At 38.4% G+C, this 16141-nt stretch overlaps 1 protein-coding gene across 1 annotated transcript; it reads left to right on the plus strand.

Annotated features, from left to right (window-relative positions):
* The first annotated feature begins 5481 nt into the window (after nucleotides 1–5481).
* blk (BLK proto-oncogene, Src family tyrosine kinase) lies at nucleotides 5482–12924 on the plus strand. Its single transcript, XM_051409487.1, has 14 exons — nucleotides 5482–5646; nucleotides 6981–7070; nucleotides 7246–7339; nucleotides 7503–7533; nucleotides 7922–8015; nucleotides 8106–8204; nucleotides 8316–8419; nucleotides 8546–8695; nucleotides 9178–9330; nucleotides 9428–9607; nucleotides 9898–9974; nucleotides 10805–10955; nucleotides 11790–11921; nucleotides 12109–12924. Exons 3-14 carry the CDS (start codon nucleotides 7247–7249, stop codon nucleotides 12309–12311), a joined length of 1467 nt encoding a protein of 488 aa, XP_051265447.1. The 5' UTR covers nucleotides 5482–5646; nucleotides 6981–7070; nucleotide 7246; the 3' UTR covers nucleotides 12312–12924.
* The last annotated feature ends 3217 nt before the right edge of the window (nucleotides 12925–16141 follow it).

Consider the following 16141-nt stretch of genomic DNA (forward strand, 5'->3'; position numbering starts at 1 on the left):
CATTCTCTGAAGACTTATGGTACCAAGGTTAAAATCTGAAATAAATTATATATTTTTCTAGTTAATATTGTAATACTGGAAAGCCAGAAAATGCTGATAATATTCAATTTGAATGTTTAACTTACTATTGTACAGATACAGTCCTGTTCATGGCAGTATTTTAGTGCTGGGTATAAAGAGTAAAACTGGATGATGATTAACAGTGTAAACATCTCTACAATTCCATCAGAAAACTATAGCTTTAAATAATTTCTATACCAAATAAACACAAATATCTCTTGAAAGTAGCAAAAGTCATGGCAGGGTTTTATGTATCATGACAGGCTCTCCTTTTGTTCTGTATTTTAGACCATTCAGTGAGAACATACATTATTCTCTGTGGCACAGATGTCATCACCTTTGCTGAATGTACTGTATTTATGTATTATGTGTGAAATTAAATGTACTATAAAGTCATCTTTGTTATTCTTTTGTGAGACATACAATTCAAAATCATCAAATCATTTCACTAAGTGAACTAAAGCACTGTAAGAAAAGAACATTTTGATTTTACAAATCCATTATTTGGAACATGAAAATGTGTCACATTCTTGGAAAGAAATATTTATGTTTCATACACAGAGTCACTGAATGAGCACAACGTGACTATCAGTGTGTTAAAAGATCATAATGAACAGTAAAAACTACTCAGTATATTGTGGGCACAACAATGACTACAGGTTACTGACTCTGAATTGTACATAACATATATCCCATGAGTATAATCAACTTCTATGGAAGGTATGGTGAATGAGTGCGTGAGTCTGTCTACTGAGACTTCATTCATTCCTCTTCTACCGTGAGCCCCATTAGACGGAGCTGATGGATGTGCCTCTCTCAGAGTTTCCATTTGCAGTCTCTTGTGGTCATGTGACATACATAATTGGTGTCACTCTGATTGACTGCATAACACCACAGTGAGGGGCAGGCAACTCTTCTCAAGCTGTCTTACTGAGTCAAGAACATTGCATGTAGCCTTTAAATTCCCTTTTACAACATCTGCTGCCTGATTGCAACATTAATTCTACCTTAGAATGAGCAGTTTTTATCTACAAAGGGACCAGGTCCCCTTCTACGGAGTCTGCCATGTTGAACTGTTATGTTTCTATAGTAGCCCAGAATGGACAAACTAAACACTGGCTCTAGATAGGTCCTTTCGTGATTACCGTAGTTTCATCTTCGCGCTTGGATGAGTCAAGGGGTTTCAGTTTGTTGCAATCTGCAATCTCACCACTAGATGCCACTAAATCTTTAAGTAGAAAAAATAGTACGGTTAGATCACCTGGTCAGGAGGTCACCTGGTGATAGTAAAGCTATATAGCTCTGCCCCTCAATAATGTTTTGGTTTTACTGGCCAACAATTTACTATATGGTTGAATCTCATTAACCTACTTCAAGCAGCAGCAGGCAGGTGTTTTGAATAAACTTCAGTGTTTCCCCATGTCTGCTGGATGTGTGACAACGTGTGTAATGTGATAGCTTAAACAACCAGCTGGTAACATGTCAGGGCTTTGAATTTTAGAATTCTTAGAAATAACAGTTCGGTTTGGGTTTGAAGGCCTGCATATCCATAAGTGTTATCAATTTACTAGTCTGGCTAGTTAGACCTCTGCTCAGGTGAGAGGAGAGTGAGTGGAGCCATGTTGGGAATTATGTCACATGACCAAACTACACCACATTAATAAGAATGAAAAAGGTGCAACAAAACCAACTTGAGAGTGAGGGAGATGTCAATCAGTCCAGGCAACTTAAGCAAGAACAGTGCCTCCTACTGTTCCCTTAAAAAAAAAAAAGTATAGCTGTTTAGTAAGTAAAATTGTTAGAAGGTACAGTTACATATGTCAGCAGGTTCACATTGCTGACTGGCCACATTCATGTGAAAGTATGTGAGTGTAATGCACCATTGATTGAAGGACTAGAGGTCATAAACAACGCTGAGTTTAACCTGATTTAAATGTATATGGTGAAAAAACACAACAGTTAATAAAACACAACATATACACCTTACTCAATATATTACCTCTTTCATTAATGCTGTTTGATTTGGTGAAATGAATTCAACCCTCAAATCTTCTGGAAAAGCAAAGAGTTTTTGAGGAAGCACCTGCTCGCTGGCACAGAGTTATTTCCACGGTAAACACTGGAAGAGTGAGGAACGTCATCCGGAGCACAATAATAAGGGGCTTTCCCGCAGCCATGTTTACCTCATAGCAACTTGCCTCTGGAACAGCTGCATAGACTTGCTCCCATGCAACTCCATTAGTGCAGACTGCAGATGTGTCTTTTAAACAAAGAGTGTGACAGGTGCCCTTTAACTGGGGAAAATGCTTGTTTTTGGTACCTAAAATATCATAGTAATGGATAATTTTACTCTAATGTGAAACACAAATAAGCAGAACACAGTATGAAGGCTGGCATATTATTATACATGCACTGAAATGCCTTGAAACATGCAGGAAATGCTTCCATTACAGTAAATCCTACAAATAAAGTTACAAAACAGTTTCACCAGTGTGCTTAATATCTGTTGTCTAATGCAGGGAAAGCAAGAGGAAAAGTGAGTTTCTCCCAAAACTCATGACACATCCCAGAGGAACAGCAGAAGTGCCTGCTGAATGCATGGGGGCGTTCAATTGTTCCTTGTTTATTGACAATCACTTTGTCTTTGAGAGGCAAATGCAGGAGCGAGACCTTCTCTCACTCCATGTGTGACAGAGGATAGAAATGGTTCCCACACAGACAGGAAGTCAAAGAGGGGCCTCTTGTGATGTAGAGGGGGATCAAAATTGAGGAAAGTGTGTGCCGTGTGTTGATAGGTGTGTGTGTCTGTGTGTGTGTGTGTGTGTGTGTGTGTGTGTGTGTGTGTGTGTGTGTGTGTTTGTGTTTGTCTGAATAAATCAAAGCCTTGAAACAACACTGACTGAGCACTTCTAAATATTCAATTTATAATCTGTGTTGGGTATAATGAATGTCCTGTTTGGCCCCACTTTCACACACATAAGCACATGAGCAAACATTTTCAGTCACATGCAGTGCACACTCACACTGATAATGGATATTGAAAGCGCTCATTGGCAGCATGTATGCTTTTGGCACAGAGGTAGCCAGGACCACGTTAGTAAAGGAGACCCACGCTCCCTGTCTTTCCCACCGTTGTTCAGGTTATCCTGTGGGGCCACTTATGACCCTTCTGCAGGCAGGATGCAATGTCTGGGGACCCCAACAGAGCTGTACACAAGCATCCGCCAAGGCCCTGGGAAGAAAACAAGGGCTGATGGAAAACCAGAAGAAGGGAGTATAAAGAGAAATAGCAGTTAGTAACCAGGACACACTCAATAACACTCACCATGCACCTGCAGCCTGTGTGGGTGTGCATGTGTGTATATTTGTGTGTATGTGTGTACAGTGAAGTGAGGTTGTTCCTTCAGAGAACTACAGCAAAGCGCAGTCCCCACACACAGCACAGGTGGTCCAAACAAAAACCTGTGAAGTGTTGCCCAGAGAGTAATATCCCCACGTTGTGTGTTGTATAAAGCCCCCCATAGGAAACAAACACTTCCGGTGCTGTAAGATTTATTGTTCCCTGCTCTTATAGGTTACAACATACTCTGAATGATATCTTCCTCACAGGGTTCTTTGATTCATTCCTAATAACATCTAACAGCAATTTAGCATGTAAACCAGAAACACAAGGGTCATAATTACTGCTAGATAACTCAAGGACACATTGTTTGGTGTTTATTGTTTCCATCACTGAAGAAGAGGGGTGAATTCCCTTTTCAGCGCATTGTGTGGTGAGAATAGGAAAGACCTGGTTAGCTGCACTGTGTGGTGTGAAAACCCAAAGCATTGTTATACTTTGATAGATTGACCGCACATCAGCTTGCAATTCTTTTTCCTCAATGTGACAGACTTTGCATCCGTATTCACATCCGCACACTGTTTGCTGCACCAGATACAGATATACAAGTATTGCACAGTAGAAATCCCCAAAGTTCAACACTCCGTTCAATCATTTCTATATAGGAGGTCAACGTAAGGGGCATCTATTAATAGATATGGCATGAATTTAGAGAAAAGCTGGCAAAGTGGCTTGAAATGGACACGTTGTAGGGGAGTTCAAAACATGACTTTTTACGCCCTCTAGTGTCAAAACTGGGGAACATCAACAAGCAGACAACATACAGTACAGAAAACCGCAGGCATGGACTGCTTAATGTGTCCGTAGATGAATACAGAACCAGTACAATGACTGAATACATTTTACAATTCTAATCCAGAGTAGGGTTTGATTGTTCATTGTTCAAATATTTATTTGCACAGAAAAGAAATGCATAAAAAAAAGCATGGATGAATTGAAGGCAGAGAGAGAGAATCGTATTTAAAAAGCGGCAGTAAGATGATAGGCTAATGATGCAACTGTGTCACTGCGCTATTGGATAGATGAGATCAGCCTATCATATAAAGCTGCACCGTTAGCGAGTGGATCACTAACGGGGCAATATTGCAGTGGTGGTTTTCCTGTTTAATGAGGGATTGTTATTGACCCATCAGGTATTAAAAAATATAAAAATAAATTGGGGCAATATGAAGAAACAACAGAACAATAATACTTATCACTTATTTACATAAAAACTGCATGATGCATGACCAAATGTTTACTTCCACTTGACCTTTGACTTTGCACAGGTCACGTTTCCATTTTTGAGCCATGTGTGCAGATACTAAACCATTTCTCAATTAGAGGGTTTCAAGTGCAGCTCACTGATTCCACTAGTCCATCTTGTGACAAGACTATGTACTGCTTTACTGTAAACATGTATCACAGTAGTGCTAGGTTGCATAGATGAATTGTAGAGAGGAGCAATACAATGGCTTAGACCACCAGAGGAACTGAGAAATGTCATGGAAACCACACTCTCTTTTACATACGAGTACCCATCACACATCGACACCTATCACAAATACAGACACATACTGTACAGTGCAAGCACTTTCCAGGGCAGCTGTCTCATTTGATATGCAAGGATATTTTAAAAGAGATCACAGTTAGATTTGAACACAAGAGATGCACTCAAAACACTGCCACCCAAACACGTTGAAATAAAACTGTTTGTAAACTTCCTTCTTTTTTAATCTGCCTCTGGTTGTGATTACTCTGAAGACTACAGACAAATTGTATTAATCTGTGCTTCATTCAATAACTAGCTGAAGGTTTGATTAAATTTGGCTAATAGAAGTTTAATCAGCACGTAAGTTGATCTTTGTACTGCTTTGCTGGATTAGATCTGCTGCACAGGCAAGCGAGGGAATTACTGCACAAAAATAAACAGACAAACTGTTATCTGTTTTACGGTAAACTAACCCCCCCCACCAAAAGGCCCTGGTCTTCACTGTGTGTGTGTGAGAGAGAGAGAGAGAGAGAGAGAGAGAGAGAGAGAGAGAGAGAGAGAGAGAGTAAAAAAGAAAGGAGAGAGAGAGACTTGCAGAAACAAACTGAGCGAGTGAGAGTGACACACTGACAAGCAGTTGGTTTTCAATAAGGAAACTGAAGACATTTTGCATCTGGAGTACTTTTGAAGGCACAAGCTGGGGGACAAGTTCAAGGTATTTATCTGCTGTATGTGTGTTTAAAGATGCTACAGACTACTAACAGAAGTGCAGATACTGTAATATTATGATGGTAAAAAGGAACAGACACATCAAATAGTGTCAAATTCAAAATTAAAGAGTGATTTTAACAAACTGCAATAATGTTTTATACGGAAAAAAAATACAAAAAATAAATTTGAGAGTTGAACACTAATTTTGAATGTTATTGATGTGCCGAAAAGTCACATAGTTAAAGATAAATCAGTGATAATCATCAGTTAATCAACACGTGTTAACATAAAGTTAATCACACAAGTGGTTGCAAACTATCGTGACATAATATAAATTTAGAAAAAGATAAAGACATTTCCTGGTGTGTGGAGGGCGGGATATGGTATTGATATATTGGTATGGAAAACTGTTGCAAAGTTGCAAAGGTCAGTGAATATAGAACAAATTTTTGTTTAAATTATCACTGAAAATAAGCATGGGATGTATACTTAACCTTAGAAAGCTACATGTAAACATAAATAATATAAATAATGATTATAGCAAGTTTGTTGCTACTCAGCGGCTATGTGATTTCCAATTGTAGCCTTACCGCCAAAGTTTTAATTACAAATCATTGTCTTGTCATCAGACAGTCTGAAAGTAAGTTTTATATTGATTTTATGGCATAATTTAGGTATATATATATTTTATATTCTTGTTACACTGCTGACACAAACATGCTGGCATCAAAAGTCCCTTAATGATGATAATGTTTGTCCACAAAGTTCAGGTTTTGGTTGTATAGGACATTGATACTGTGTGGCCATTTTAACTTCCCAATTTGCATGTACAACCATAAACTTCAACTTCTGTGAACACATCAACCCGTTCAGTATATTCAGCTGTTAGTGATGTGTTGTGATGTTACAACTAGTCTATGGTTGTCTGGCTCAAGTAGATAGATAGATATATACTTTATTTATCCTAAGGGAAATTCAAGAATCTCGATCTAAAAGTTTAAACATACACATCTAATAAAACTGTTTCTTCAAATAGATTCAGAAATAGCTGTAGTACGTCCATAAAAATAGTGTGAGTTCGCTGTAAATTTCTACATCTGCCTCTTATCGGTTATTTTTAGCACTTCATTTTTTTCTGTTTTTAACCCTGACACAACAATGTGGCCGCATCTTTAACTGTACATGCAAATTCAGCCATATAAAGATAAACACATATTTTCCACTTCCTCTTATAAGAAGGTTGTTGGCAGTCCACTTTAACTAATACATAAAACCATAAAAAGAGACTGATCACTGATGATTTGAGCAAATTTTGAGCGAGTTTAATACATTTTTCAGCACTGGGAATGAACTGTCAGACTCACAGGCCCTGCAGTGGGAGGAGCGGAGACTGAAAACAGCTTCGGTAAAGCTCATCTGCTTTATCAGGTAAGAGTGCAAAAATCAACATGCTATGACTATCTGAGGCTCTTTACAGGAACTTAGTATGGGTCATGGTAATTGATAACGTGTCATGAACTGCACGGCATATATTGTACTATTATACCATGTAAATCTTGTTATTAATGTGCAGTCTAACTGAAGATTTCCAATATATATGCAGGATGGGCTGCGCTTGCAGTGACCAGAAAGTAAAAGATGACAAGGTCCACAAAGGAAAACACAACTCTCAGGGCGTCCACTCGTCAAATCACATAGTGAGTAGACCACAAGAAAAAAGCTTTACTTACTGTGACTAAGTATAGTCATTTACTGTCATTTTATTGAATCTACTTTAACCACTTTAAATTATTTGCCAGTGTTTTTCATTGACTTGATGCACATTCTGAATATTAAAAAATACCATTTTCTTTTCTTTAGGCACGAAGTGGAAACACCTATACGGATAATGGTAATCACTGAAGGCAACGCATATAATACACTTTCTACTAAAAATAACAGGCCTGCGTCTATGCAGTCAAATGCTACTTTGAAGAGAGACATAAGAGGCAGTGAGAGGAGGCTACATTTAGCGATTGAAATCTCTGTTGGATTTCCTCTGTTCTCTTTTGGGGACAAAATGAGATCATTCACGAAAGAAAATAGTTTTCAGGTCACAGACAGTAATTTAATGCTGTACTTTAAATCTAGCTATATGCGTGTGCAGTATACTTCCTCTCTATTAACTTTAATGTCATGAGTAGCAGCCAGACAAACCCCTCAAAAGTAAAAATGAAATTAAATGTTGTTATTAATAGATCACTTCTTTTGAAATAACTGTTTGCTCTACTTGTCTGTAGATGACATCGTGTTTGTGGCACAACATGACTTCAAAGCGACCAATGACAGTGATCTACCTTTCAGAAAGGGAGACAAACTTAAGGTTTTACAAGAGTAAGTAGCCTCCCTAGTTCCTAGTCGACAGTACATATGACTTAGTACCTCTAACTTGGATCTTGATCTGCCATGTTTGTCTGTTTGTAGAAATGGAGAATGGTGGTTGGCTAAATCATTGCTGACTGGACAGGAGGGCTTCATACCATGTAATTATGTTGCCAGGGCAGATACACTGGAGGTGGAAAAGTAAGGAAGACCTTATCAGATATTATTTTCATCAAACGGCGCTTCAGCATTGCAAAAAAAATTAAAAAATGTTATTAAAAAGTTGCATTAAGTGTGTTTTCTCTTCTGCAGGTGGTTTTTTAAGGACATCAGTAGGAGAGAGTGTGAACGACTGCTTTTAGCCCCTGGAAATAAACCTGGTGCCTTCCTACTCCGAGAGAGTGAGACCTGTAAAGGTGACTAGCTTCTACATTCTCTATTTGTGATTAAAACAAGTAAATTTCAGTGGCTAATGCGTCTGTGAATATGTGCAATTCCACAACTATTCAAGTATGTAACTGTACTATTTGTTTTCCCCTTAGGGTCCTTCTCACTGTCAGTCAGAGATTATGTATCAGACCAAGGAGATGTGGTAAAACACTACAAGATCCGCAGTATGGACAAAGGTGGCTACTACATCTCCCCCTCCAACACGTTCCCATCCCTACAGGAACTGGTTAAATACTATGGTCGTAAGTAAAAAAACAGAACACATTTCATCAACCCACAAACATTTTTTAGAGTTACCGCATTTAAAAAGAAGTAGGTTGGCATATCTGCTAGGTCTCAAAATGTTTCCTAATCAGTAAATATGAATAACACACCGATTTGGATTCAGATTCGGTTCACTGCTGTGAATTATAAGACATCTGCACTAGCTTAAAGGGGGAAGTTAGACCCTTGTGATGCGTTGTGCATTTCCTGTGTGAGTGGAGTGATAGTCTTTCCACTCGTGTGACTAAACCACAAGATAACAAGGCCAAATCTTTAGAATGGCTGCCAACGCACAGCAACTTATGAGAAAGGAGCACACACAAGTGCACACAGACAAGCTTTTTAAATTATTTGAGGAAACAAGAGCTCATCAGACCCGTACTGTTTTTAAAAACTAAATTTAGCAGAAAGAGAAAAAAAGAATTGTTTATGTAATCACATGCATTATGATTGGGTGCAGGTACAGCAGACGGTTTGTGTCAGCGGCTGTATGCCCCTTGTAAGCCTAAGGCACCCCAGCAGCCGTGGGCTCATGATGAATGGGAGATTCCCAGAGAGACCCTGAAAATGGTGAAGAAACTGGGGGCTGGGCAGTTTGGAGAAGTGTGGATGGGTAAGAGAAAAAAATGAGTCCTGTCATAGGCAACATTTTATAAGCCAAGACAGTAGTGTACAATGAATTAAGCACCTTGTTTTATTTTCTACTGCAGGTTACTACAAGAACACCCAGAAGGTTGCTATTAAGACCTTAAAGGAGGGAACGATGGAGCCTGAGGCCTTCCTCCAGGAGGCCAACCTCATGAAGCAGCTACAGCATGAACGACTGGTGCGCCTCCATGCTGTGGTCACTGTGGAGCCTATTCTAATTGTCACTGAGTACATGATCAATGGTAAGTCAATGAGAAATGGGGGGCGGGCGTAGGATTGTTGATGATTAAAGTCTCTCCAATGAGCGGTTAACAATTACTTTTATTTTCTGAATAAGGGGTTTGTTCTAACAAATGTCAGAAAATAGTGATCATATTAAATTTACATTTATATAAAACAGATAAAAAGAAAAAGCCTCACATTTGTATGTATTTCTGTTTAACCGGTGGTAACAAGTTTCTAAGAAACAACAATATCTGTTGTGTCATTTGTCATGACGATAGAGCTGTACGTCTCCTTTTCTCGTTTGCAGGATGTCTACTAGACTTTCTAAAAACAGACGAAGGAAAAAAGCTAAAGCTACATAAGCTGATAGACATGTCAGCGCAGGTAGGCAACTTTGAATTCCTAATCAAACAGTTTAATTGACTGACAGTCCATTGCCAACCCACACCTCTCAGATTCCTTATAATAATAAAAGCAAAATTAAATACAGAAACCATTATTCTTGTTATTTTTAAACATTTGTTATTGCTCTTTTTATTTTCAACAATATGACATTAATAGTTAATTCACTGATTATTGCATCCCTTGACAAAAACAAAAACACTAGCCTTTTCACTGACCTCAAAGTCTATTTATACACACTAGCTGCTCTACAGGAACACTATGATCATCTGTTATAGTATGTTGCTTTGACATCAGTCATGATGTGAATAAACATGGAAACTGTCAGCATAGCTGTGCGGTTTCTGTGGTGGGGCTTTTGCTCGTCTGGCTAGAAAAGCCTCGCCCTACGTCAATTATTAACATCCGGACAGGAAATCATGCTATTTTCCATCCACACTGAGCTCCCCCAGAACTCTTTTGCCCCTCCAAAAAAAGCATTTTCACTTCCTGAGAGTTGGCACATCCTGTTAAACCCACTTTGCTGCCGATATCAGACACGTAAACGCGAGTATACGCACTTACTGTAGCTGCACAATTGCATATGCTCAGCTGAGACTATTGTACACGCTGACCAGAGGAAACATATACATGCATTATATGTCAAAAAAATATATTCTATGGCTTCAGTGTTGCTGTAAAACAGTAAAGTTGTGTTACTTTTTTGGGATGATTTAATGAACTAACAGCTTCATTTTCTGACATTGCATTTGATCTGATAATTTCCTCAAAAAGCTGTTTCCAATATTCATCTCTTCCTTCCTATGTGACAGATAGCTGAAGGCATGGCGTACATTGAGAAGAAGAACTACATCCACCGAGACGTGCGTGCAGCTAACATTCTGGTCAGTGACACCCTGCATTGCAAGATAGCGGACTTTGGCCTGGCCAGGATCATCGAGTCAGAATACACAGCTCAAGAAGGTGCAGTATGTGCAGTGTTTTCCCACATTGGAAAATATTTTTAGCCCTACTGAGGTCATTCAAGTATAATTCACGCTCTCTAAATGTTAACCAGACAACATGAAGGTCTAAATTTACAAAGCCACTTACAGTAAGTGCATTTAGACTAAACAAGATATGTATGTTGGAAATGAAAACCTTCCAAAGAAACAGCTAAAAAGCTTATAGAAAAATTGTATTGCAAGTGCTAGATAAAAGAGCTAGTGTGGGACGCTGAGGTGAAATACTGTGATCGACCTACAATTGTTTTTTGTAGAATCCAAACTTACTATACGGAAAGTAAACAGGTTGCCAAAACTCTTAAATTCCCAGAATGGGAATTCTTCAGTGGTGGCCTTGGCCCTGAATGCATCATTAAAATCCTTAAATTAGATGCACATATTTTCAGCCATTATTCTACAACATTGTGTGGTTCTCATGCAAAAATGTGTCCTATGCTATAGTGTATCACAGTATACGCTGAAACCAGTTTTAGATAAAATGACGACGGATGATCGATGTCTGTTTTTGGCTAATCCAGTGAATTAAATACCTCACAATCGATCACATTGATTCACAAATCCAGTAAATCCCACATTTGCACCCTTTGGCAGAAAAGGACAAATACAACCAGAGATTTTAAAGAGATTTAAATGGTAAAACTGAAAAAATAATGTCTGGTAATACAGTTATCTCACACACTATTAACACACACACACACACACACACACACAGACACACCTACATATTTTCTACAATAATCACCCAGTAACGTAATTTTCCGCCACTTTTTCTCACCCTCTTTCTGACAACTAGGTGCTAAATTTCCCATCAAATGGACGGCTCCAGAAGCCATCAATTTTGGCACATTCAGCATCAAATCGGATGTATGGTCTTTTGGGATCCTCCTCACAGAGATAGTGACCTATGGAAGAATACCCTACCCAGGTACGAGACGTGAGAAATAGATGAAAGAGAACAAAATGTACTCAAGCACAAATTCTGTTTTAACAGAGTATATTGTTTAGAAACCAATGCAAATGTTGAATTGTTAAATTTCCGCTAAGTAAACTGCAAAATATAACTAAAACTTGACTAAAATCTCACACCGGCTGCATTTTTTCCGCCTTATCAGGTATGACCAACCCAGAGGTGATCAGGAGCCTGGACAGGTCGTACAGGATGCCACGTCCTGACGGCTGCCCTGAGGAACTTTATGACATTATGATGATATGCTGGAGGCAGAGGCCTGAGGATCGACCGACTTTTGACTTTCTGCAGAACACTCTCAACGACTTCTTTGTCGCCACGGAGGGACAATATGAGATGCAGCCGTGATTAAAAGAAAACGTTTCCTGTCGTTAACCCGAAGACATCAAAATAAGAAAGAGGGATGTGAGACTTGAAGGGACCGAGGACAAACCAAACATCTTTATAACAGAAACAATTTATTTTTTTGAACATTTTAAATGGACACACTTTTTTACGCCTACCTTCTGAGTGAATGTAAAGGCTGTTTATGGCTTCTTCTGTCTCTAGCAGCTATGAGCGTCTGAAAACATGTTAAAGTCAAACAGGAAATGTTCAGAACTCCTACACAAGGTTTTATTACACTGACTGTATACCTGTTAATGATGCCTCCCACTCTTGATGACTGCCATGGAGTACGCGGATAATTAAGAGTGAGATACGGTGGTTAAAAGGAATACGGAAATACAAATACAGTACATGCATGATGTAAAAAGGCCTCTGGACCCGAGGAAGTCGGCACAGGTAAAGTTACAGATGAAACATTTGCATGGTACAGAAACGAGCAGCCTGAGATTACATGCACAGCACTTTTTTTTTAGTCTTTCAGTCATTCTGCAGTTAATAAAAAAGAAAAGGGCTTTTCAAAGAGAATTTTATACTTGCAAGTTTTTTTTAATAAAAATATTTACATTATTTAGAACCTTGTTTTGCTCTTGTATTTCATTCCAGTTGGTTTAATTACAGTGCCGTAAAACTACACACACATTTTAAATCGAGATTTTAGTGGTTATCACTTTTTATATTTTGTTGTTTGAAATGGTGATTGAGCTACTTGTCGTAAAGAGTTTAATATTTAATTGAGAAGAACAGAACAGAATCGTGCACTTAGTACTCTTAATATAAAACTTTACAAGGAGAGGGATTTTTAAAGGCTTGTTTACTGAGCAGCTTTTTGAGCCGTTAAGCAGCGTGACTTCATAAAGAAGAGGGTACTGAGACAGGATGCATGCACATAATGTCATATACAAATAATATAATCACCTTTGAAGATCAAATGAAAGTCTGGGATTTTAGTCTGAATGACATTGAACTCTAGGCAAATGGAGGGAAACGCATGAAACACTAACTTTACAACATAAAAGTTAAGACGGCATAAGTGTGAGAGACAACAGTAGCCTCCAGGAAGCCCTTACTGACCCTATTTAATGACTGTGGTTTTCATCCTCTAACTAAACCATCCCTGGGGGTCCCAAACAGCATCTTGAAGATAAGAGAGTGGAATGGCTGCGGCAGCCAGGGGTTAAAACCTGCCACTTCCTGAATGGACAGCAAACAGGAAGTGTTCGTCAGCATTCCTCAAATGCCACACAGCTAGAACGCCCTTACACACCAAACTGGATTTGACTTACACACCAAATTGGTTTTGACTATATTGTTTGGTATTTGGTGATTGAGAGACTTCATTCTGAGTGGTTGTGGCCAATAAAGCAAATCTGAATTGTGTGGGCGACTTCTAGTTTTTGTGGTATTTTATTTAATATCTAACTTTGATAAAATCAACTCTTATTAATCAATAGTACACACATTCATACACAGAAGGTGTGCCAGCATCACTTTATTTATTATAAGTCTAGCAATATTATTAATAGTCAATTCACCGAATGTATTATGTACCACTGGTCAGCTTTCCTGTTGTATCATCAAAACAGCCTCTAACAGCGATTGATTGGTTTTTATGAGAGAACTCAGGGCTTACTCTAAAAATATACATAAACTTTGGAGAGTTTCCACCTGACACAACAATAGGAGAGGCTTGTATCAACAGCATCTTTAATTTCCTTTAGGATACATTCATTCCATTAAATGCACCCCAGCATCAGATAGCTGCCACGTTGGTAATCTGTGTATTATCAATCTCTCTTATGAACGCAAGCAAAGACAGTTTAATGGCAGTTTGGATTGTTTAATGCCTGTGGTGTCTTGGGATGTTTACCTTCATCAATTATGGAAATTAACAATTCCCAGTAGTCATGTGGTTTGTTTTTCTTTCCTGACAAATGTTTACATGTTTGTGAAGAAAACTCTGAACTGTCTAAAATGCACAAAACTGAAAGTGGACAGTCATTACTATACTCATATCATCCTGCAGAGGTCAGTGTCACACAATTTCCATTCTATTACTCTGCTGTAAACTGAAACGAGACTGCAGAGCCACAAAGATTTATGAGCATCAAATTTCCTTCATTCAAAACAATCGGTAAAACGATACCTCAAATTAGATATTACCACAATTTCAGCATTTGTGTCTCATATTCTAATTATTGTTTGGCCATTTTATGACTTTTAATGAAATGAGAGGTGAGAGCAAGAGATGGCGAATGACAATTTAAGATAAATGTAGTGTTTGTGTTTTCACTGAATCCTGAGCTAAGCAGCAACATTCACCTTGACCTTGCAGAGAAATGCATTTACAAACATACTGCATATCCTCCAAATGGCATTATGTACATATGTCTTGGTCCCAGCTATAGTGACAAATTTATCAGAAATCACATTTCAATCTACCATCAAACCCACTGTTATGTGCTTAAGTGACCAACTTTGTACAACCTCAGATATCCTATCCTGCATGGTGGTCTGAGTCATCACAGTTGTGGTCTCTAACCACTGAGCCACCCTGTCACGCACTGATCATATCACAGCCATCTGTATTTATTTGGTCTTTATCTGTCTATCTGTCAGGCTTTCTTTGCATCTGAACGTGTTTTTTGTGCTAGTTGACATTACAGACAAGCAGATGATCTTTTTTCAATAATTTGTTTAACCTGAAAGGCTCAAAAGGAAAAAGGAATTATAATATAAAATCTTCATTCTCACTCAAGGATTTTCTTGTCACACTTTTTAGTAATTCAGACAATTTTCTTTGCTAATCCTGCTGTTTATTGCTGGAGGTATCGCCAAATATAATCAATTATCTATCAGATATCCTGAGAATCCATCTGTTGAGCTGCAGCTGAAATATTTCCATTCAGTGAAAGATACTGTAGATGGGAAGCAGCTAACATTTGTTCACTGTTTCCAAAAGCTACCACACAGGCGCAGATCATAATAACATCAGTCTGTCGGCTGATGAATGGAGGGAACAAGTCTCACACTGTAGTATGATTGATAAGCAGCATCACCTTGAAATGAGCCATGATGTTAACACAAGATGACAAGACACGTGGGGTAAAGGTTGGGAGGCCTAATCACCCTCTTGACTCCTTCTGTTCATCACTGCTGCCTTAAAGGAATAATGACGGGAAACGGTGGCTCGTACACAGATTGATGACTGATCTCTGCAGAAGGCAACACATCATTAGCATCTTGTGAGGATAACCCCGCGCTGTCCTCTGGGATAAAAAAAAACAGAAGAAGAGCACATCACCACAGATGAAAAGAGATGTGCTTTCATCCTCCAATAATGTTTCTGTTTTCAATGGCGTTCAATTGGGATTATGCTCCTGATAAACATGCTCTCTCTCGTGGGCTTTGATGTCATTAAATTAATGGAGTCCATCAATCAAGAGTGTTTGGTCCAAGAGATGTGAGGGCTCTTGAAACGATGACAGAAACATTTTGTAAAGTGAGCATTTGCAACGTAAATAAGTGAAGGGTGACAGTTTTGTGAGAGGAAAACTATTGTAGGGCTTATTATGTACAACATTTTTTCACATGACTCATGGAGTTCATTTATGACTTAAATTGTCTTTTGTATGCAATTAATGAATCTGTTCTCTCAGTCTGACCTTAAAAATTAAGAATTACTGTACGACACAAAAAATACTTAATTTTTACGGGCTATTTTGCTTCTTATATAAAGTGCAATACACACATCCAGACAATCTATTGATGAAATATCAACCAATAATGTTTGT

The sequence above is a fragment of the Dicentrarchus labrax genome, unplaced genomic scaffold (genome assembly GCF_905237075.1).
Source record: "Dicentrarchus labrax unplaced genomic scaffold, dlabrax2021, whole genome shotgun sequence".
NCBI lineage: Eukaryota > Metazoa > Chordata > Actinopteri > Moronidae > Dicentrarchus > Dicentrarchus labrax.

Bases quoted from the DNA above. Each gene is read 5' to 3' on its own strand.
- blk (XM_051409487.1), top strand. From the start codon at position 7,247: ATGGGCTGCGCTTGCAGTGACCAGAAAGTAAAAGATGACAAGGTCCAC. The intron at 8,205-8,315 runs GTAAGGAAGACC...TCTCTTCTGCAG, and splicing joins GATACACTGGAGGTGGAAAA to GTGGTTTTTTAAGGACATCA. The intron at 8,696-9,177 runs GTAAGTAAAAAA...GATTGGGTGCAG, and splicing joins ACTGGTTAAATACTATGGTC to GTACAGCAGACGGTTTGTGT.